The following is a 25,091-nucleotide window of genomic DNA, read 5'->3' on the forward strand; positions in this document are numbered from 1 at the left end:
CGGCAGTGGGCCTCTGGGAGGCCTGTTGCCTCCGCTGGGGCCCTCCAGGAGGGCTCCTGCGACAGCTGCGGGCCTCCCGGAGGCCCGTTGCCTTCGCTGGGGTCCTCCAGGGGGGCTCCGCCGGCGGCAGCGGGCCTCTGGCGTCAGGGGCCGGCAAAGAGGGGGAGGCCTCCAGCGCTGGCGGTCCCCGCCGGCTGTTTCCCGGCCTGTGACAGGGCCTCGGGCCCCGTCAGGGGCCGGCAAAGAGGAGGTGGCCTGGCCCCCGGACGGTGGAAGCTCCGCCCTGGAGGGTGGAGGCTCCACCCCCTGGCACACGGCCCCGCCCCTGGGGGATGGAAGCCCCACCCCCCGGCTTCGGCCCCCCAGTTGTCTGAGGGTCAGTAACCCGGCCCCCAGCTCAAAAAGGTTGCCTACCCCTGCTGTAGTGGGTTGGATGAGGGCTAATAAATTGAAGATGAATTCTGATAGAATGATAAGTCTATAGATTTGTGGTTTCCAGGGCCAGAACTGGGTAAGTGATATTCCTTGTATGGAGTTAATTCTTCATCAGGAACTACAGGTACATATATGTAGCTTTGGGAGTTTTCCTAGATCCATCTCTCTGTTACAGGAGGCCCAGAAGGACTCTGTGACTGGAGACAGCTTTAACTGTCCCACCAGCTATGGTCATTCCTGGGCAGGTATAACCTTGCCATAGCAGTTCATGTTCTGAAAAAAGTGAGATTGTGGCTTCATTAGAGCATGTATTTATATAATGAATATGATCAAAAGAGATTTTTGTAAGATTATAAGACTGGTCATGGCTGAGGAGAAGAATATGCTATTTTTGAATGTAAAACAAATATAAATCATTTATAACAATTTCTTTGCTTGTGATCTCTCCATTTGGAACAGGAGGAGCTTAGCCAAGATGAGAAGCTTTATTTTGGCTTGAATGAATACAGCAAGTCTCTCCAATGGGGAATCACAAGCCCACTTCTGAGATGTGATGAAACCTTTGAAAAAATGGTGAATACACTCTTAGAGAGGTATATGCTTTTGGAATAGTCTTTAAATGGAGACATGGGTTTGGTTGTGCAGAAAGCTATAAGAAAGGATTAGTCTCAAATATCATATGCATGTATTTGTACTGAAAAAAATTCACTAGTACCATTATTAGATACACTGTTTAACAAAGCACTAAAGTTAGAATTGAAGAATCCATTGTATTCCCCATTGCCATGTATGAATGTGGGAGATGGACAGTGAAGAAGGTGGATAAAGAGGAAATCAACTCATTTGAGATGTGGTGCTGGAGAAGAGTGCTGAGGATACCGTGGAGAGCCAAAAAGACATGCAAATGGGTCCTTGAACAGATCAGGCCTGAACTCCCCCTGGAAGCCAAGATTATTAATCTAAGGTTGTTGTACTTTGGCCACGCCATGAGAAGGCATAGCTCATTGGAAAAGACAATAATGCTAGGAAATGTGGAAGACAGTAGAAAGAGAGGAAGACTACACCCCAGATGGCTAGACTCAATTATGGAAGTCACAGGCCTGAATCTACATGACCCAAGCAGAGCAGTGAAGGATAGTGGTGCTTGGCGATGTCTCATCCACCAGTTGCCATGAGTTGAGGTCAACTGGAGAGTGGTTAACAACAACAACAACAAACATGTATTATGAGGGACCACTTGACCTCCTAGACCTAAATCCAACAGTCGACCCTGGTTGAGGTTAGCAGTTCCTCTTAGGCCTTATAGCCCTGCCTAGTCACTGTTGTCTGAATTTAGAAACCCTTTTGATAATATCACATGCTTCTAAGCTTTGTCTTGCAACCTCTTGGAACTGGGACTTTAGCATACTAGTTTTATATAATTCTCTTCCTAAGGATTTAAAGCATGAACAAACAGTACTGAGCTTCTGATGAATGTCAAAAGCTTTGTGCAAAAGATCTTGCAGCACCTTTGAGACTGTGTGAAAGAAGTTGTAGTATAAGCTTGCACCTGAGGAAGTAAATCAAGTCTACAAAAGCTTATGCTACAACTTCTTTCAGTCTCAAAGGTGCTGCAAGATCCCTTTACATACTGATATTCCAGACTAACATAGGCCCAGTACAGATGGGCCTTTTAGCACATAAGGAATACGTGCTCAGGTTGCCTCGGGGCATCCCTTACAGACGCCTCGCAACACTAGCACATATTCCGTACGTCAAAATGGCGGTGCCCTGTACAAATGGGTGCCGTTATTTTGATGCAATGGATGCTTAGCATCTGCATGTCGTGATGCCATTGTGACGTTGTGAATGTGTCATTGGTGCACTGCAGCATCACAATGGTGCCACAAAAAGAACCCGCTTTCTGTGGGTTCCTTTTGCAGCGCGAGGAAGCCACGCGGTTTGTCCGCTGCAGCTTCCTCACGCAGCAAAACAAGGCATGGGCAGACCACCCTTTTTGGGGCAGTCTGTACCCTGCCATAGTAATGTCTCTGAATTCTACCCAATCAGAACCTTTATTATTCATGTTAGCCTTCACAGAGGTATGATTTTAGCTGTGTATATTACAGCCATGTTATTGCATTGATTTATGTCTCATTATTTTATTGTTTTGTTGTTGATATTTTAATTTTGTATACCTCTTAAATAAACCTAGTTAGGATAGCAGTTTAAGTGTTATATCATCTTTGGACCTCAACTGTTGAATGTAAATCTGAAAAATGTGGGTGGAGTACTGAATTTAAAATTATATTTGAATCTATCCCATTCTTTCAGCAATGGTACCATAAAATAGTTACAAAGGTGTTTATTATAAAAATCACTGCAGCATCTATGCAAACATCAATCAAAAAGCAGCATTAGTAACAGAATACATAAATTAAAAGCCATTTTAAACAGGTAGGTTTTCAGAGATTTTTTAAAAATTGCAGCTGAGGGAGTTGTTTGGTTGTTCCTTGGTATAAGGGTATCCTTTGGTCTCCAACGGGATGTTAACAAACCAACAGTATGATCATAGATGGTCTTTCGTCTACCTGGTCCCCACTAATTTGAGGATGGGTCTGTTAATGTCAAGCAGTCTGATTACTGTATATTCCCTCCAGTATCAAAGTACTTCCAAATATCATTTGCTGGTGAATGTAAGAGAGCCTGTACTATTGCACTTATGTCCTGATTGTGATTTTTCCATTGCCAATGTAATGGCTGCTTTGATAATAGGTTGCCAGACTAGACAGGCCTCTGGTTTGAGCCAGCATGTCTGTTCTTCCTTCTTCATGTTCTTATTCTTGAAATGTCTTTTTTAAAAAACCCGACTCTAATCTCATAGAAGGAAGACTAAATTAGAATCCTCCATCATGTCTAATTTTCTTTAAGATCTCCTTTTCATTACTACAGCCCAGGGTAGTACAGTTCAGAGACTAATAGAGACTGGCAGAATTTAACTTTTTATCAATGCCTCTGGCAAAACAACATGGGCACTGATGATTTTTCAAGAACAATGTTATTTTATTTACTTACTTGTTTATTTATAAATCAAATGTTTATGTCTAAGATCCTCATCCCACAAAATGAATAACAGTGAAAACATCAATGAGCAATAAACTAAGTCACCAGGTTTGAACTTTGGAAATATTTCTGAACAGAATTCAATATAGATTCTTGATTAAACTAATAAAGTTGGACATGAAGTCTGTAATTATTCACAGTGACATCTTTGTTACATCACTCTTCACACATTTAGTATCTGCTTCATATGAGTAGGATCCATGCTGTGAGTAGAATGCATAACGTCAGCCATCTCCCAGAGGAGCAGTTACTGAAACACAGTGTAGCAACAATGTGCAGGCTTCCTTTCCTACTGACAGTTTCATATGTCGTGTTCATTGTTCATTTAACAGTTACAGCTTGTCTGTAGAATGAGATTCTTAATTTGTAGTTTGAGTCACTACGTAAAGAACAGGTTGCTGTCATTCAGTCTTCAAGTGATCTCTTCCACTCTGTCTTTACCCTGGGATGGTACTTGCCTGACTTACATTGCAGTCTCAAACACACTAAGAAATGTGCCCAACTGAATCTAGTGAGATTAGTTTTTGAGTCAATGTGGATTATATTGCAAGATTATAATTATTTGGCCCATTTTCTATTCCTGATAGCTATACAATTTAAGGCTGCTGCCACACTGCAGCATTAATGCAGTTTGACACCAATTTAACTGTCATGGCTCCATCCTTAGGAATCCAGGGATTTATAGTTTGTTGTGGCACCAGAGCTCTCTGAAAAAGCAGGCCAAATATCTCAAAAAACTTCAAACCCCAGAATTCCATAGCATTGAGCAATGGCAGTTAAAGCAGCGTCAAACTGTATTAATTCTGCAGTGTAGATACAACCTGAGATTGTTTTTTTAAGCACTTTTATCAGTTTCCAAGTGATGTGTAATATAAATAAGTCTTTCTTCTTTTTGTTGTTTGGGGTTTAGACCTAATTTCAGACCACCATATTTTACTGTGACTGATTAAAACAGAACTATATTCCTTTCAAGGTACCCCAGGCTGCACAGCATGGTGATCCGTTGCTATCTGCTTATTCAGCAGTATTTGGAAGCTTTAATGGCTCTCACCACCATGGCCTCACTCAGGGACCACAGCACACCTGAGATCCTCAGCATCATGGATGATATCATCACCACACCTGGCAAGGATAAGAATGGCCGCGGCCACATGCTAGTTATTAGGATTCCCTCTGTGCAGTTGGCAATGCTGGCAAAAGAGCGGCTGCAAGAAGCACGAGATAAACTAGGCCTGCAGTATCGTTTTGAGATCGTCTTGGGGAACCCGGCATCAGAGCTTACTATTGCCAAGCACTTTGTGAAGAGATTAAAGGTTAGCATAATTCAAAGGCTGTTTTGATTTTGTTTGACTATTATGCAGAACCTGTGTTTTTGAATGCAAGAAAATACCTGGTCCTTTTTTTTTTACTCTCTTTACACCACATGGAAAAAATGAAATATAAATATGCAGAAAAGCTACATATAAAAAGTTTTTATTATTTATTTATTTATTTGTATATTTATTTATTTTGCAGAAGTGAATGCAATGGAGGGGTGGCTGTTCAAGGTCTCTTCAGGGACCAGTGTGGCTGCATACCTTTCCACAGTTGTCTACCTACAGTTTATTATAACTATCATTCCAATCTCATGAGATTTGCAAACCTAAACTGGCAAAAATCTGGAGTCACACATATACTCTTAGGGTGATTGTATTTTATTTCCTGCATCTGAACTCAGTCTGTGCATACAAGAGCATGATAACATAAGACAGTAATTTCCTATTGGGCAGAAAACTGTGCATTAACCCAGTAGCATAATCCAATTTGTATTGTTATCCTTTCTAGTTGAGGTGCAGAACACTGGAGGCTGTCTTACTGGAAGAAAGAAGTAGATTTCTAATAGAAGAAATAATTTCGATCCCTAGCCCTGAGAAAGGAATTAGTCACAGGTCTCTTCACAGTGGAAACTTCTTAAAATGCAGAACACAATATTGACTCATTGATCTGCTGTTAGGTGTTCAATTTCTGACCTATTTTTCCCCTCAAAAGAAATTATTCATGATTCACACCATTTGTATGAGTGGGTGAGAGAGAGGGAGAAAATATCAGAGAGAGGAGATTGGATAGATAGGAAAGGAAACTGTCACTGCTAGTTTTTTCTTAAGGTGCACACATTAGCATCTCTATATGTAGTGAGACTCAGCTTCTTTTTTCTAACAGACATGTCATTGGATGTTCTGCTTTGCTTGTTGTATGCTTGTTGTAGTTTAAGTATACATTCTCCTCATCATTCAAAATATGATATGGTTCTGTTCACATGTTTCAATTGCATGTTATAGCAGGAGTGGGCAGTTGTGGTAGACGTGGGGCTAGAACCATCCAAGGGCCACATAGACTGGCAAAAATGGGGGCAGGAACTAGAAATGGCTTTGATTGTTATTAATGTTAAGGAAAGCAAATGGGCATGCAATCTATTCTGTGATCGTTTCACACTACATAGTGCTATGGTTCCACTTTTAATTGCCGTGATCCTGCCCTGTGGAATCCTGAAATTGGAAGTTCAGGGAGAAACATTTAAAATTCTCAGCAAGAGAGGTCTAATGTACACCTACAATACAAACCACAGGATGCCATAGGAAGGAGCCATGGCAGTTAAAACTGAACCCTAGCACTACATCTGTGTAGTGTGGAAGGGCCTCTGGAAGCTTCCAGAAGAGGCAGTTCACCATTTTCACCCACAAACGGGACAACCTGGAGGTGCTGAGGCTGTAACAATAAATGTGAGACTCCAGTGATATGGTACAGAGGTTAGCCTTGAATGAACCATCCTTCTACCTCTGTGAAGATTATCCTTTCCTACTATTTCCCTTCATTTCATGCTACGTACATGGCCATGAACTAGGGCATTTGGGAGCTGTAGTCCCAAAAAAAAGGGGGGGGGATTCTTCCAATTTCTATCATCTGCAGACATTCAAAAGAGGAGCTATCAGGTGGCACCCTAGTAGGAGCCCTGGCGACGCAGTGGTTAAATGCTGGTACTGTAGCCACAATGTTGTAAGTTTGATCCTTGAGGAGGACTCCAAGGTCCACTCAGCCTTGCATCCTTCCAAGGTTGCTAAAATGAGTACCCAGCTTGTTGAGGGCAATTGGTTTACAGATTGTCAACTGCTTAGGGGGTGCTAGTTCACTGATAAGCGGTATGGAAATGTACTTGCTATTGCTATTGCTATCAGGTGATGCTTTTATATTTCATCTATAAGAGCTACTTGGTTGTTGTTGTGTGCCTTCAAGGCATTTCTGACTTCTGGCAACCCTATCATGGGGTTTTATTGGAAGATTTCTTCAGAACGGGTTTGCCATAGGTATACTCTGAGGCTGAGAGAGTGTGACTTGGCCATGGTCAGAGCCACTTGGCAGATTTTTAACACTGAAAAGCATTTTGGAATTTTTTTGTATGACCAACAAAAGTTGCATTGTTCCCTTTTTTTCCAGTGACAACAGAAACATATATATTTGCTCAGACATAAGTTTCTGCTTTCAGTGAGGTCTTCTCCCTATTAAATATTTTAGTAAGCGATGGCTCAAAAATATCAGGCCTGCTTTTATCTTTTGTTTTTTTTCAAAAATCCCTTATTTGTCCTGATATTTTAATTTGTCTTTGGTTGTATGAAATATTGTGTGAATTTCTTTCCACACTCACACAAACACACAGTTTCTCTTATAAAAGGAACTAAAATTAATAGAGTGATTGGTTCTTGTTGCTTTTCTCTAGTTAGTCTTTGCACTGTGAAAAACTGTTATTCATCAAACTTTAAAAAGGATCTCAGTGCATACTTTATTTCCTTATTGTTATTTATTTTTATGTGAAATAACCCTCCCCATTCCTGACAAGTGACAATTTTCTTCTTCATTTATCCTCCCAATATATTACCTTTATTTCCCCATGTCATAGGTATTTATCTAATGCAGGGGGATATATGAATATTCCAAGGGCATCCAATCAGTCCGCAGTACGCTCAATTCAAAATAGAATAACATTCTTACTTGACAGGCCTGGATTTTTTTTTTATTAAATATAAACTTTAGTGCGCATTCAGCCAAACATAAACCTATCACATACAAACAAATAAACATACACCCTTACAACAGCATGACATAAACAGTTACAGTAAATACATAGCCATTTACTCCTTCAAAAACAACCATGCGCCCCTTTCTACCCTATCTTCTAACTTCCCATCCTGTCGTCCCTTCCATACAGTTCCTTCCTTTCACTTTTCTTCTCCCTTCAAATATTCCACTCATCCTACCCCGTTCTTCCTACGCCTCTCCTTACTTCTCCTTCTCTTCCATATCTTCACCTACTAACTTCCACTCCACTAACATTCCTACTTACTCTAACCTTCTACGACATACTAAAACCTTCTTTCTTCTATCCATTCATACGACTTCCTCCTCCCCCTTCTTGCTAGTTGTTTTATCTTGTAAAAAGTCTAGACTTTCATTTATCTTCTCTTCGAGCCAGCACTAAACTTAAATCATATTCAACTATTTTGTGGAGATTGTACAAATCAGATTCTGCTTGTTGAGACTTATTTAATTTCATTATTTCTCTCTCGCGATACCTAACTCCATTACAATTCATATATTTGTGGATATCTGTATTATAGATTTGTTATGTATTCCCGATCCCCCCGAGATATTCCAGTACTTTTCCCCATGTTTGGTCTACTTCGTTTAATGTCTCTCCTCTTAGAATTAAAGTCAGCCTATCCATTTCAACTGCTTCATACAAACTCTCTAACCATTCACTTCTTTCGGGAATTTTTTCAGTCTTCCACAATCTTGCCAGAGATATCCTTGCTAGAGTGATTGCGTAAAAGAGAATTTTACCATATTTCTTCTCTAACACATCATCCATTATATTCAACAGGTATAGTTCTGGAAGTTTTTGTAAAGTAGTATTCAACATTTCTGATAGAGTTTTATTTACCATATCCCAAAACTTCCCTATTTTTTCACAAGACCACCAACAATGGAAGAAGGTGCCCTGTTCCTTTTTGCATTTCCAACAGATGGGTGAGCCGTTCTTATATATTTTTGAAATTTTTTCAGGTGTTAAATACCAGTGCAGATATACTTTATAATAATTTTCTCGCATCCTTTGTGAAGCTGAATATTTGGGGACATTACGCCATATTTTTTCCCATTTTGCTAACTCCAAATTATGTCCTACATTTTTAGCCCATTTGACCATGACCTCTTTAACCACCTCTGTTTCTAAGTTTTCTTGTAATAACAACTTATATAATTTTCCAATGGTGCCCTTTGAGTATGATGTAATGATTTTAAAAACTTCCGGTTCATTGTTTTTATTTGCAAATCCAATTTTTCTCTTAGCCGTTTGACATCTCTCCATAATTTGCCTATAAGGAAACCAATTTATCTCATACCCTTCTTTAGCCAATTCCTCCATTGATTTTAACTTTGTCTTTTCTCCAAATGTTTTTAATAGTAATTTATATGTAAGCCAATTTTCATCTTGCAGCATTTCTCTCCTTTGAAAGGCCTCCTGAGGGGAGACCCAATTAGGTAATTTTGTCATTAGTCTTTTCTTATATCTTTTCCAGACGTCTAAAAGTGACTTCCTAATACAATGATAATTAAAAATTTTATTCACACTTTCTTTTTCGTACACAAGGTAAGCATGCCACCCGTATCGTAGGCCTTCGCCTTCAAGCGCTAATAATTTGCAATCTTTCAGTGTTATCCATTCCCTTATCCATGTAAGGCAACATGCGTCATAGTAAAGTTCTAAATTTGGAATCCCTAACCCCCCTCTCTGTTTTGTGTCTTGTAAAACTTTAAGTCGGGCACGTGGTTTCTTCCCTTCCCATAAAAAGGATGATAGGCCTGGATTTTTTTTTGAGATTCAAATCTACAAGAGAGGGAAAAGACTCTGCAGCTTGTTATTTCCAGGAAACAAATTAACTTGGACACCTGCAAGGGAAGAATGTATGAAAAATAAAGAATGTATGAAAAATAAAACTGAAGAAATGATTCCAAGCTTTCTGGATGTTCTTTTCTCACAGGCATGGAGAGGAAATGAACAGGATGATTGGTTTCCTCATACATACCAAGATTTAGAAGGTCTGCCTTGTATTGTTGTTTTAAGTGGCAAAGACCCACTAGGAGAAACATTTCCCAGGTATGATCTGAGTTAATCCATAGTCCAAGTATTACTTTAGAAACTTCTTAAAATATCTGCATAATCTCACATTTTATTATTGTTGTTGTTGTTGTTATTATTATTATTTTAAGCTCCAGTCTGTTAATACTGAGTGGCACATTTATAATTTTCTTCCTAGGCTGAAAAATGATTGATACAAACATTTGTTTTGAAAATTGTTGTTAGTCAAAAAACCAATTCATTCAATTACACAGGTTCTTTTAGACAGCCCTACAGCAGAATAGTGTACAAACTATTCTGTGTACAAACAGGCCTATAAAATAGGAATATGAAAATATAAAAACATTAAATCACTCTCAGTAACAAAACCACGATGGAGATTATGGCACAGGAATTCATGCCAAGATAGACGCAGGTTAGGAGTCTGGAGAATAGGCAGCCCGTAATCCAACCTGGGCTGGGATCTTCCCATTCTTGAAAAGCTGCTGGAGAAGCCTGGGTTGAATACGGGCTGCCTACTGGCCAGGCTTCCAGCTATGTGATAACATTCGTTCCAGCCGTTTACAACCTGCATCTATCCCATAGTGGATTTCCTGTGCAATAACCTCCAAAGTAAAAAATCACTGCTTCACTGAAACACATTAAATCATCAAACAGTTGGGCTTCCATATCCATGAGTTCTGTATCCATGGATTCAAGTATCCATGGTTTGAAAATATTTTTTAAAATATATGAATTCCAAAAAGCAAACCTTGATTTTTCCATTTTATATAAGGGAGGCCATTTAACTATGCCACGGTATATACTGAGACATGAGCACCTACAGATTTAGGTATCCTTGGACAGTCCTGGAATCAAACCTCAGCAAATACCAAGGGCCCACTGTACAACTGATACTACATGTTTAAAAACTGGCAAATAAGTCTTTGTCTCGCAGCAGAATGACATCATCATTGGCACCAGGTGAGTCTCCCTTAAGAAGATGCTAATAGATAGGCATTCCACATTGCTAAGCCTGTTCCAGTTAACCACCTGCCTCATTCCATATGTTTGCAGGATCAGATAGGGATATAATTCTTCACTAGTTTTCTACTCAAAGGATGTAATGAGTAATGTTAGCAGTTTTATTCCTGATATGAGAAAGTCTTTGAAAATCATTCAGTTCTTGAGGGCTAGTTACAGTTTTGGACTTATTCTGCACTATATTCATGTGTGTTTGTTTTGCACAGAAAACTGCATTTCCTATGTAGGAAACAGCATTTTCTGCACAGGAAATCTTTCTATGCAAAAATATTATTTTGGCACAGAAAAAGCAGTTTCTTGCACAAATAACTGTTGCTTTCTGTGGGAATCAGCAAATTTTGCACAGAATAAGTCCTGAATATTCTCATTAGTCTAGAATTCTTGTCAGGGTTTCTTGACACTCACAAACATATTTTTCATCATTTTTCAGATATTTTCTTATATCCTTCCTACATCTAGCCTCAGATAATGAGAGGAGTGTTTGAGCTGTGGTGATATGAGGTGGCAAAGTAAACATTCCTTAATAATAAAATAGAGATTAACAATCTGTAGAAACTAAGAACTTTTCATGGTAGAAGGGTAGATGCTAAGATGCAAAGATGCTAAGAAAAAAATGTTGCTTTAAAGATTTAGAGGGAAAGCAAAGCATGTTGCTCATCTTTTGAGAAGAGTAATCCATGGACCAGTCTTCTCAGCAAGATTGTGCTATCTTTGTTACATCCATTCTCAATGGTTTCCCCCTTCATACGACACAGAAACAAATGAATAGAATTTCACAATTTCCCCATGTCTTTAGCTATTTTAAGTGAAAAAGTGGCTGTGATCCATCAGCAGACCACCAGCAATCATTCACTTCCTTCTCAGGTTTGAAAAAGGGAGGCTCTCTGTCTTCTGCTGCCGCCACACCAACAGTGTTAATATAGATAATTCATCAAGCCAAAGGCAGCACAAATAAAGTTGTTGTTGTTGTTGTGTGCCTTCAAGTTGCTTCCCACTTATGGTGACCCTAAGGCAAACCTGTCAAGGGATTTTCTTGGCAAGATTTGTTCAGAGGAGGGTTGTCTTTGCTTTCCTCTGAGGCTGAGAGAGTGTGACTTGCTCAAGGTCCCCCAGTGGATATCCATGGCCAATTGTAGATTCAAACCCTGGTCCAACAGTCAAATGACTAAACCACTCTGGCTCTCCCAAATAGAATTACTCCCAAGAAACCATAGCAGCTGTCATAATTTTACCCTCATTAGCTTTACTGCTAAAGATGATGGCACTGGTTTTAGAGGATGTTTTCTCTTCATTAAATCTGATGTTAGTTTGTCATTTGTGCTTGTTCTATGATTTTCATATGCAATAAGACTAGGTTTTGCTTTTTCTGTTTCATTTCTTCTACATAGACTCACTCTGTCCCACAGTATCATCTATCAGCCTTCTAATTTAACTTGATAATTTTTCATATTAATGTTGATCCATTTTTATTGAAATTTTTAGTTCATATTTCTTTTTTGCTGTACAGTTTGCTGATACCCTGCAATGTATACATATAGGTATAAATCAGATTGTTACGCCCAAGTAATTTATGGAATTTATATAAGTGTTGATTTTCCATTTGTCTGTTTGGGACTTAACAATTGGATTTATGTTATAGTGCTTAAATTTCACCCAAACAAGAAATCTACATCTGATACTACCATTGCATCTGAATTCCCCTTTCTTCTACAATTCAGTTACTGGATACATGTGTAGTGATCAAATTCTTCCTACAAAAAATAGACCTGATCTGATTACATTGGTAATTTTTTGCATTGTTATATAACCAAAGCACACATCTGGCAGAGCACACATAATCTGTAAGAAATAATGAGCATGAATTGAGCAAGTGCATCTGTCAGAACAAGGTTTAGAATTTACAAATTGAATAACTGTGCTATTGAGTGCCATTCTAGAATCAAAAATTGATACTCTGGAATGTAAAATCCAGGAGAAATTTTGAATGGGGAGAAACCTAATGAAATAAGACTTGTCAGCAAACTGAGAAACCCATATGGTTGCCTATCTATCCTGTCCAAGTCCCTTCTCTGGTATGGGTAACTGGTCCTTCTTTTTTCATACCTTCACGGAGAACAGATAACAGAATGAATGCAACTCCCCCTCCCTCCCTATATATTGATTCTCCAGGTCTTTGAAATACTGTGATCTTCGACTGATTGATTCAAGCTATTTAACTCGCACTGCCTTAGAACAAGAAGTAGGACTGGCATGCTGCTATGTTTCAAAGGAAGCAATTCGAGGGCCTATTGTGGCCCTTGACCTTAGTGAGAAGGTGCAGGAGAAGGCCAACGTTGGTGAGAATGATGCTGATGAGCTATCGATTGACTTGGAGAGACCTCACAGTAACAGCAGTGCTGTGACTGGAACTTCAGGTTGGTTGTTTATTTTACCATTTACTGCTGCCATTGTCAATGAATACCGTTTGCCTTAGATGATGCTAAGTGGTCAGTTTTTAAACAACTTGGACAAAGCAGTGCCAAGCCTTGCAATTTTTGCAAGACAAAAATGAAACATGGGAATGAGATACACCTTTTTGTATCCTTGGGAAGGAGAAAGGAGAAGGTGGTCGAAGTGAGATTTTAAAGTGATCCAGACTGTTGATTTCAAGGTAAGTCAGGAGAGGAGGTGGAAAAAGTGGAAGGGGTACAGCTAGGGATTGGCAAATGGCCATTATGGTGTCCTTTGCCTGTTCAATAGCAGTTGTGTATGAGTAACAGATATATTATTAGCAATGGGCATCTGCCTCTTAATGCAGAAATCCAGAATTGGAAGAGTTAGCCTTGAATGTAGGTGGAAGGATTAAATATCTTTCTAATTTAGTACAATGAAAAATATAATACCATCTGTTTTTTTAAACCTAATTTTTCATCTCCCCCGCCGAGGTGGCCTAAGTCTACAACTGCCATCTTTGTAGACTGAAACTCAGAGAGCAATGGTGATTACATCTGTCCATGTCAGAAGACTGTTGCCATAGATGTAGGCTGAGTAGCAAGGTGAAGCTCAGTGGCAAGCCTGCCATGCTAGTCTTTCATTGCCTCCAGAGGAAGAATACTGGAACAAGAGTGTTGTAGAAACTATGACTGAAGAGACCCAGATTCATATACTTAATCATTCATGACATAGATTGGATGACCATGGGATAGTCATACTGTTGCTGTCTAACTTTCCTCTTAAAATGGGGGTGGCAGGGGGAACTGTGCACACTGCCTTTAACTTCTTGGAGGAAAGGAATGATATATATAAATAACAAATGAAATGATTTAGTAATTTTCATTTTATAGTAGATTCTGCGGGTTATTTTGCAAAATGCATCCCCCCCTGCACCAGCTTTTGGGTTTCATTGTTTTCTGGAGAGGAACCCTGTTTTTGTAAATAGGTGCATCAAAGTCTTTCAAGATGTATGTGTTCTTGTCATAATGCTACACAGAAGAAGAGAGCTCCATGTAAAGTGTTCCCTGCTGTGTATCTCTTAGGACTCATGCTTTAATCCTTTAAGTGTGATTGGGAGAAGGCCGTCTTTCAAACTCTCCTTAACCGCAAAATCTAGGTAGAGTTAATCCTTGTTATGACTGGTGCTAGCTGGGCAGGAAAGGATCATGTGAACCTTGCATGATCCTTTAACTATTGTTAAAAAATTGCAAGTACATTGGCCCTAAAAGGTAGAGAAAAAGTAGGAGAAGATGGTGTGGGGGAGGCAGTGCCACATTTGGGCTTGGCAGCCTTATGCTTCCCTAGCTTTCTGGCCCATATCTTGCTTGCTTCATACCTTTGATTTATATCCCACCTTTCCTCCAATATGGCAACCAAAGCAGCTTTCAATATAAATTAAAAAATATTTAAAACAGTACATGCTAAAAAAGTTTACTCTGTTATTCATTAAATGGTACAGCAGAAAATCTGTCTGCCTGTCTGCCTCTGTATTTAGCCACTAGCTAAATACTTTTCATCTCCTGGGTATTAGAGCTTGCCAGAGTCCCATAGTGTGAACTGAACAATATTATTTGTGGTATTGTGTTCTAAATATTCTAGGGTGGAAACTGAGTGACTATACTCTGTACTGTAGTTTATTACAATATTGTTCAGCTTTTCTTTTCTTAGGAGGGACCCTGGTGGTGCAGTGGTTAAATACTGGCACTGCAGCCACAACATTGTAAGTTCGATCCTAGAGGAGGGCTCCAAGGTCCATTCGGTCTTCCATCCTTTTGTAGGTTGGTAAAATGAGTACCCAGCTTGTTGGGGGCAATTGGCTTACACATTGTAAACTGCTTAGGGAGAGCTAGTTCACTGATAAGCAGAATAGAAATATACTTGCTATTGCTAATTATTCTTTTATTTTAGGTTCTGTAGCAGAAAATGGTGTGAGCTCTTCCAGTGCCACAGACAAATCTCAGAAGCCACCATCATCCCTAAACTTCCAGAATGTTGCCAATAGCTCAGTCAATGAAGCCTTTGCTGCTGGGGAGATTTTGAAACAAGAATGTGACTCTCTAGGCAACCAGATAGCAAGCAGTACCACTTCAAAATTGTCAGCAGCATCCTCTTCTGTCAGTCAGACATTCCGGTGGTCTAGCCAAACTATGAAGGAACACAACGCCTTGCGTGTGGCCTTACCCCGTATTGTGATTTTGTCTAAAGCTGCCTACTGCCTCCTGGGCCCACAGAAAAGTGGGCACCCGCCTTTCTCTTCTTCCCTCTTGCCTCATGCCGATGTGTCTTGGGTAAGCTCTTTGCGGCCTGTGCTGCACAAGGACATGAGCAGTGAAGAGCAGTCATTGTACTATAGGCAGTGGACTGCAGCACGGCAACACCATGCAGACTACAGTAATCACAATGAAACCACTGGCATCAGAAGCTTTCATCCACGGCGGCTACTTCTGACAGGACCTCCACAGGTAAATGGAAACAGCAGTTTGGCTCTGCTAGTAAAGAAAGTGGGCCAAAATGGTTAGAAACTTAGGCCTGGGTTTAGGATATAAAAATTCATGCTAAAATAGTTACTGGAAGAACTGAGATACTTTGAAGTATTTTCTTCCATACATTCATTTTTATCTGTTTGTCTAATCTGCTAATCACCTCACAGAATGCCTTGGAAAGAGTTCAAAACTGCAGGTAGACTTAGTAGTGCATTATTGCATGATTTTCCATGCCCATCTGTACATTACTCTGATTCTGCTGTCCTCTGGAAGCCAATGCATGATGAAGCCACATGATACCTGCATGAGTTCCAGAGTGTTGACTCCTGGTTGACCAGCACATGTACAGCAGCCCTGTTTATAAATAATTATGTTGCTTCTGCTTACTTCCTGTTGTGGCATAATTGGTTTCAAATGTGTTTCCAGTCTATTCTCTTTCCTTTGGTCTTAATGAACTGCCTGTTGGGTTTTAGGTTTATCTGAAATCCATGTGTAGGTGGAAATAGCCTTGGTAATGAAGGTAGATATTAGTGCCAACATGAAAACATGCACACATCTAACTATCAACAAATAGGTGGTGTCAGTGAAATGAAATGTGGAATGAATTTTATACTTTGCTGCTATGTAACCATGAAAGCTGAAAAAAGCCATTTACAGTCTTATGTTAATATCAAATATCATATACTCAGTTGTCCTGTGTGGTAGAAGTTAGGTATAATACTGTAGGCTTTCATTTCTTTTGAATATGTGCATTTTGGAGACATGTGGTGTTTTCATAATGTTTGTATGCATGTTTATAAGTGTACAAGCAGAACCTGTCAGAAGCAAGTATACTGTTTAAAAATAGGGAGCAAGCTTTTTGAACTTCATCAGATCTTTCAAGAACCACAGTATCAGAACAGCCTCATTCCACCCCCAGGTTTCACCTCAATTGTTGCTAAATGCCATCAAACTCTATGTAAGCTTCTTGTTGCCTGTTCGAGGGCAGGGAAATGTCCAATTAACAATTTGTAAGCCGCTCTGATAACCTCTTGGCTGAAAAGTGGGGTATAAGTAAATAAATATTATATTATTATTATCTCAAAAGAAAACTACATGGCTCACAAAACTACAAATCCCAGACTCATGTCAAACGGCTTTATTTTTGCAATGCAGACAAGGCCAAAGTTCATGGTAACTCCTGGGAAAGTAATTATTGGTTCATTACTGCCCATATACAATTTCCCATAGTCTTTTCCTTAGTTCTTACTTAGGGAGAGAAACTTTCATTTTAGAATTCATGGTGGAGTGCCTCATAAAGTCTATATACTGGAAAGATACTGGTAATTTTTTCCCCCAAACTGATTAAAAGCCCTTTGAGAGAGAAGACGAAAATCTGTTTGCATTGTTGAACAAAAGTAAACTTTTTGTGTTTGTGTTCATTTGTTTTGTGCTGGCAAATTATAGTATTGGATACTAAGCAGTGAAGGGATGAGAACTGGATGAACTGATACTATTTTAATGGATGTATGTTGTAATTTGTCCTGAAAATAAGAAGATAAATTGATTGATTAAAATCACCTAGGGGCTGAGCAGATGGGCTAGGATAGTACAGGAGCCCTGGTGGCACAGTGGTTAAATGCCTATACTGCAGCCACTCACTCAAAACCATAAGGTTGCGAGATCAAGACCAGCAAAAGGGCTCAAGCTTGACTCAGCTTTCATCCTTCTGAGGTCGCTAAAATGAGTACCCAGACTGTTGGGGGCAAATTAGCTTACAGTTGTAAACTGCTTAGACACTACTTAGGCGGTATGAAGTGGTATATAAATGAAGCTTGTTTTATTTATTCTGACTCCTGTACTCCCCATGTTGGTCCTCAGGTCAGTACAGGGATGGGCAGGTGTTTACACGCCCATCACCATGTTGAGACCTACTACTTGTGCACACTTTGCTGTTCTGTCGCTCATACTTGGAAGCCCTCCGCTGCCACAGCTCATTTCTACATCAGACATGGTGACAGGGGTCTCCTGAGTATGAGTGATGGCACCACAAGGAACACAAGGGGCCATCTAAATAGCTGGAGGTTGCTATGAAGTTTCCAGAAAACTCCAAGTCAAACCCTGGAGTCAAATTACCCTATTTACTCTGGGATCAGGCCATATCCACTGGATCCACATCTGGTCTGGCAGGATCAGCCCCAGGATTTTGATTTGCATTGTTTAATGTGGATGGTGGGAGGCTAGGGGGAACATGGGTCTTTTGGCTTGTGCAGAAAACCCTCAATCTAAATTCCTGCTCCAATGAAATAAGACTCCAGACACAGAGTGGCCTAATAGTCTTCATATGCATAAATGGGACATTGCTAGGGGAGGCTCAGTTGGGCAAATGATGGGATGAATCAAAGGAAGGCACTGATAAATGCACTGATAAGTAAAGTAAAGTAAAGAATGCTCCTCATCCTACCAAAGAGAAGCAACAAAAGAATGGTGGTGCTGGTGTCTTAGGTGAGTTAATATCTTTATAAACAATATTGATGGAGGAAAGGAGGACATAGTTATCAGATTTGCAGATGACATCAAAAATACATTGGAAGATGAAATTGGGGTTATAGCAATAGCAAGTAGCAAGTACATTTCTATGCCGCTTATCAGTGCATTTATGCACTCCTTAAGTGGTTTACAATGTGTAAGCTAATTGCCCCCAACAAGCAGGGTACCCATTTTAGCGACCTTGGAAGGATGCCAGGCTGAGTCAACCCTGGAGCCCCTGGCTGGGATTGAACTCAACATCTTGTGGCTTGTAAGTAGTGGCTGCAGTACCATCATTTAACCACTGTGCCACCAGGGCTCCCTAATTCAAAATGACTGTAACAGATTGGAGAACTGGGCCAGTATTAATAAAATGAATTTCACTGAGCATATACAGTGGGCCCGTGTCATACGTGGGTGTACCTTATGTGGCTTCCAGCATACACTTGAAGCTGCACTAGAAGTTGAAGCACCGCGTTCCGTAAAAGGCTTGACTGGGGCTTGAGCATCCGCATTTTTTCCCTTATGGGGTGAGTCCAGAACAGATCCCCTGCGTAAGGGAAGGGACGATTGTATATGCTGGTTCTACATTTAGGCAAGACAAATCAAATGCATGAATATAGAAGTATAGTGTCTACTTAAAAGGAAGTAATAGTTCTACTCGATTCTGCGTTGGTCAGACTTTAAAAGATTATTAGGATGATGAAATGTAACCAAAGGAAGGACACCAAAATAGTAAAAAGAGGCTTGTAAGGAACAGTAGAAGGAAGTGGTTATGTTTAGCCGAGAAGAGAAGATATCTGAAGGGCTGTCATGCAGATATCAAGCAAGCTCAATTTGTACTGTTCCAGAGGGTAGGACCCGAACCAGTGGAATTAAATTACAAGAAAAAAGATTCTTACTAAACTTTAGGAAGGACTTCTTGACAGTAAGAAGTGTTCGAGAGTAGAATATGTTGTTTTGGAGTGTGGTGGACTCACCTTTACAACAGATTTTAAACAGATATAGAATTGCTAGCTGTGATTTCTTTAGCTCTAAACTTCTTCACGGTCTGAGAATTTACAGAGGGCTGCAATTTTTACTATACATTCTGAAAGGTTTTTTTCTATTTGATTTTGGTTTAGGTTGGAAAAACTGGCTCTTATTTACAGTTCCTACGAATTCTTTTTCGCATGCTAATAAGATTGCTGGAGGTGGATGTGTATGATGAGGAAGACATTAATATCAGTAAGTACCAAAGGCCCATATTCATTCCAGAGGGGTAGTTCTTTCTCACAAGGATAAAGCTTCTAGAGTGCTCTTGGAAGAGGGAAGTCAATTTAATTTTCTAGTATAGATATGTTCATATGCATGGATGTTAAATCAAGTTTTCATTGACTAACATTCTTTTTTATCTGCATTTAACAACTCACTATAAAGTGAAGTGATTTTTGGAGATACTTGCTGAACTTTCTCAATGCCTATCTTTTGGGGGTTTGAAATTATTCAAAGATATCTTAAGAAATACAAAATATATAGTCCAATATAACTACATAGAACTATAAAAAGCTGTCAAAATAAACAATAACAGCAACAACAAAAGAACATGATAAAAGGCCATTATTCCATTTATGAAATAGTATAATTCAGGATATAATGTGAAAACATAGAAATAAACATTGCCATGTGGACTTAAATTAGAAAGAGTGACATACCATCCCCTCAACTAGCCAAAAAGCCTCAGAAACAGCTCTGCACAGTTCTTCTGAGCTTTGTGGTCAGCAGATGTGTCTGACTACATGTTCATAGCCAGACATGAAATGGTTATAAGGAGCACATAACCCTCAGAGGACCCTAGTGAATCTTAGCACTGAGATATCATCATTTCATATCTGGCTATGAGGATGTAACCAGATGTTTTTGCAGTCCTGCCTACCAATAGCCCTTGTGCCCAAAAATTCATATCTAAACATGCAGGATGTCTTTAGCAAGAAGTCAGCATGTGAGTGTCCTTAGTGATTTACAAAAAGCTTTAATAGTCCATTTTTCAGTAGTGATCATTCAGATGTTGCTGTAAGCGTGAAACAAGATCATGAGGGTGACAGCTATCCTGATGTTAACTCAGCATCTACCAGTAGCTTATTATCCTGAAATTCTCTCTTTAACCACTATGATTACTTCTAAATGGTAGACCACTATCTATGAATTGCCTTAATCTGTTTTTAAATCTAGGGGCCACGTATATGTATTCTGGTAATGGCTTACCTAAAATAATTATGCATGTAGAATTATTTTATTTTCTTTGTCCTGAGCCTATAGTCATTATCTTTCAGGGTGTTTGTATAAATTACAGTATTGAAATAATATTTGTGGTGAGTATAAAGTTAAATACTGATGTTACGTTGTACGTTTTATTTTTGAGGTCATGTAGATGACAAAGAAGTTGCCCAGTCTAGCAATGATCAGTGGCCAGATGTTGAAATAATCAGTAAAATGACCTTTGACCTAAGTGTACATGACCCTAAATATATATTTATGAGTCCAGTGTATACAGAACAGCTGCAAAAAATAAAACAAGGTAAGTGAAAACTGATTTTGCTGTTCCTACTCTCTGGCCTTTCAGAACACCTAAGAAAGCAATAGAATGATCCAACTACTCTATATGTTTCAATAATTAGCAAGAGAAACAAAACAAATCTCAAGATGCCCAAAAGTTGTAATGGTCAATGGCCAAATGCAATAATTATTGTAACCTCTAAAAAGCAGGCCTTGATTTTGCCATTTTATATCAGAAACAAGATCTTTCTTTGCCATTGTATTTAATAGGACCTGAGTGTCCACTGATTTTGGGAGCTTTTGGAACCAAACCCCAGCAGATACATTCTGAGGGGTGCATCTAGACCCACCTAATGAAGCCTTGGCAGCGGCTCATAAAGGAGCTACATTTCGCGGCTCCTTTTTGCAGTGCATCATTGCTGGCGCCATGCGGTCACTTACAGCAACAATGGGGGGCAGAAAGGGGTGGCGTCTCGGCACTCCTTTCTCCCCTTCTGTATCCCCCCCATAGTCAGATGCTTCTCCAATCCCTCCTCTCCAGCAACCCATGAATGGTTGTGGGGAAAGGCTATTGCAACAAAATTATGAAACCTGATAGTGCTTTGGTCATTGCAGAAGGAGGAAGAGAATACCAGTCTTTGCAACAACCAAAGAAAGACATATGCAAGCATCTTTAATAGGATGCTAACCATAGTTTCCCCAGCTGTTTTTAATGCCTTCAGAAACACTGCTTTTTAAGAAAACATGGGAGTTGTACTCCAACCAAATAAAATTTCCTGTGCTCTGCTTTGAAAAGAACTGTCAACAGTTACTATTGGGGAGTGGATATCTATGTCTGTGTGAGTATTCAAACATAGGTATTACAAGGTAGGGTTCTTACCCTGCAATTCTTGTTTCATGCCCTCAAAACTGGAGAAAAGGGGCCACATCCTGAGATCTGGGAATGTTACACAGTAACAAAAAAGGCACATTTCCCACCACTTTACTGCTTACAACACTAGTTTTGTTATTTACATCACGTCATGTCAAAATGTCAACATTTACATCATATCATGTCAAAATACATGTCAAAATGTTTATGTGGGAAAAGCAACCCAGTCCCTTAAAAAACATATAGAGGGAACCTCTGTAATATCAAGAACAACAAAAGAGGTTCTCCATTGGTGAGCCACCTCTTGCAACAATATTTATCTTGAACAGACCTTATATTTTGGGCAATAAAGGCTAACACCCCTGCTGGAAATAGAGATGGAGTGGATTTAAAAAAATGGTCTCTCGAGGTTTAAATGAGGAAACTGCCTATTTCCACTCTTATAAATTTGGGGGAATTTTCAGACACATCAATCAGATACATCCATGTGCCTTTGAATGTTGGCTATATTTTTTCTACTGTCAGATCATGATATAGAAACACTGCAGCCTTTGTTTGTATGTTCTCATTTTCTCAGTTAGTGGTTTGAAGCCTTTTAATTCAGAAATTTCTGACATTTCAAGCTATAGGCTACATTAGTTCCCATAACCTTGGCGGGTCCCACCCACCTACTAAACTGAACCTTCTCCTGCACCCCCCATTTCCCCCTAAATGCCCTCTAGGGAAAATTATTATATTTCTTAACTGCCTCTCCCTACGGATCAAGGCTGGAAACAACAACAATTAATGGACAAACAACATTAAGGGGCATTCTCACCATCTTTTGGGGCCATTTTAAACCAAGGAGAGGCCTTTTTTAATAATAGGAAGTGAATAAAAAAATCTCTCATGTACATAAATTAGCCCACAGGACCCTAAAACATGTTAGAAATATCTCCACATGCCCTAGAGATCATCTGGGGGCAGTAAATAAATAAATAAATAAATATTGAAACATTTTGCAAACATGACTCTTGTGTAGGGTTGCCATAATTGTCCAGTATTACCAGGGATAAAATGTAGGACAAATTTGAGACCAAACTGTAGGAGAACTGCAGGACAAAACTCAGCCCAAAATGTAGGACATTTAAGGTCCTCCATTTTTCTAGAGGCCCTCCAGACATGGTGAAAATGCCCTCCACACTCCCTAGAGCAGAAGATCCCAACCTTTTCTATGCCCTGGATCCTAGGAAATGTTTACTTAAGGTTCACACCCCCTACAAAACTAATGTGAAGATGAAGAAGTCTAATATCTAATTTTTAAACCACAGATTGAACTACATACTACTATGGGTGAACAAACAGAACTTTAAAAAATAAGCTTTTACCACAGGGGCTGGACAGATGGATGCCATCCAGCTGCCTCTTTAAAGGCTGGATCGGTGCTGTAGCAACCACATGCTGCAGCACCATTCCAGCCCCTAGAAAGCACAAAAAGGAGCCAGAAAAACTGGCTCCTTTTTGTGCCCTCTAAATAGCATCATAGCTGAGGCAGCACAGCTTTCTGACACCCTTTTGGTGCTGCATTGCCTAGATGCAGTGCCAGGGCCGTGCCATGAATCCACACGCCGTCTAGAAGGGTGCGCAGCATCATGACATGATGGGGAGGAGTAACAGCATCCAGCGTGCAGACACTGTGCCATGGTTCCGCCTACAGGCCGGCAAAAATGCCAGTCTGTAGAGCCCCTCAGTGCATAAAATGCCAATCTAAACTGAGTAATTGGATTCTAATTTATACAAAAAATTGTAAACTATTGTGAATTATACAGTTCTCTCCTTTTGATTAAATAGCGAGACTGCTATCTATGCAACATGATCACAAAATACCGCTTCTCAAGGCACACTGGGAGCTCAAGGACAAAAGCCTGTCTTTGTTGCACCCCCTGAAATCCCATCTTGCACCTTCTGGGGATGTGGGCATCCCAAGTTGGAACCCCTGCCCTAGAGGACATTTTGGAACAAAGAAAATGGCAAAAAGAGATTGTTATCACTTGAGGGGCCCTGAGGGCCATAAATATAGCCTTAGGCTATATTTAGTGGCACATAGACTGCCATTTTTCCACCCCTGCTGTAGGCAATGTACAAATACAATAATACTTTTCTGCAATGTGAGATTATGCATTTATGTGTTGTCTTTGTGTGTGATTCTACATAGTCTCTGAAGAAGGCTTTAACATAGGAGTATGCAAAACATGGCCTGTGAAGTGCATGTGGCCTCTCAGAAATGTTTATGTTCCCCTCCCCCCCCAAAAAACCCCCCATTTTTATACCCCTCAAATGACTCTTTTGGGGAGTGTGTGGAACATTTTGCTTTATTCCCCTTGCTGGGCCATTTTAGATGCAGGAGAGGAGCATCCCCCAAAGGCCACAAAAGTGCCCTCAGGCATCCTAGAGGGAATTTGGGGGGAATTGAATTATTTTACAAGTGATTGTGATTAGGGTATGACTTTTAGGTCTTCTAGGGGTTAATGCAGACCCCAGCCTCTGACACTTACTACCTCTGCCTTAAGAGCATCCTTAAGCTGAAACTTGTTCAATAAATAGGCTGTATTTTGAGTATCTTAAGCTGTGTCACTTGTTTTTCTTGTGATTTCATTGGATGCTCCAGAGTGATTCCTGATTCAAGATTATTAGCATGACTTTACACATCTGTTGGCTGATTTCTTTTGTTGTCTTTGCAGAACCAAGCAAAGAAATCAAAACTGAGGAACCCAGAAAACGGAATACTGTATCTATGATGTTGACAAAGTATGCAGCTTACAATACATTCCATCACTGTGAACAGTGCCATCAATACATGGATATAAATACTTCTGCTTTGGTATGAGCATTCGCCATGTTTTTGCCTAACAAGTTTTACTGTTAGTATTTTTGCCCTGTTGATTGTAGGATTTATCATTCTGTCAGAGGAACCAAGGATCTCGCTAACAGAAATACAGTAACTTAATGCCCTCACCAGCCCCATTTCTCAGGACTCTTTTAAAGATGCTGTGACAATTTAGTGCTGTAAAGCCAATATGTAAGCTTGTACCGCAGAGCTGTCCTTAAAGGATGGAAGCTGCTGCGTTATATTTTGGATCCTATAACGTTTTTGTCTCTCATCACAGAATTGTCTGCCATCACAAGCACATACTCAAGAGGAAATTTCAGATATAGATTATTTCTATCACTTGTGCGTTCACAACATTGTTCTCCCTCGCCTATACAGTAATACTAGGGTCATCGAATGAACCTGAGTTATGGGAGATACAGAAGAGGTTTTTTAAAAAGCATTTCACACTATACATAGTTAAGTTTTGGGAATAACTTCCCAATTAAGCCACCAAGTTGGACAGCTATGAAAGGGGAGTAAATAAATGCATGGGAGATGGCTATTAGCTGCTACTTGTCACAGGAATTTATTACTTTTAGTATTGGAGGCACTAAAACCCTCTGTAACAGTTACTGGAAAACA

The 25,091-nt window shown here is 39.8% G+C and overlaps 1 protein-coding gene across 1 annotated transcript in view; it reads left to right on the forward strand.

Moving 5' to 3' along the window:
* GREB1L (GREB1 like retinoic acid receptor coactivator) overlaps positions 1-25,091 on the forward strand; it is a 223,387-nt gene that overhangs the window by 166,944 nt on the left and 31,352 nt on the right. The window contains exons 18-25 of the mRNA XM_089517153.1: positions 895-1,028; positions 4,511-4,850; positions 9,609-9,724; positions 12,899-13,143; positions 15,110-15,663; positions 19,317-19,419; positions 20,594-20,749; positions 24,319-24,458. Coding sequence (XP_089373279.1) covers positions 895-1,028; positions 4,511-4,850; positions 9,609-9,724; positions 12,899-13,143; positions 15,110-15,663; positions 19,317-19,419; positions 20,594-20,749; positions 24,319-24,458 — 1,788 coding nt within the window. The remainder of the gene's footprint in view (positions 1-894; positions 1,029-4,510; positions 4,851-9,608; positions 9,725-12,898; positions 13,144-15,109; positions 15,664-19,316; positions 19,420-20,593; positions 20,750-24,318; positions 24,459-25,091) is intronic.

Source organism: Sceloporus occidentalis, unplaced genomic scaffold, assembly GCF_023333645.1.
Source record: "Sceloporus occidentalis isolate IW3139 unplaced genomic scaffold, rSceOcc1.0.p SCAF_3, whole genome shotgun sequence".
In the NCBI taxonomy this organism is placed as follows: Eukaryota; Metazoa; Chordata; class Lepidosauria; order Squamata; family Phrynosomatidae; genus Sceloporus; species Sceloporus occidentalis.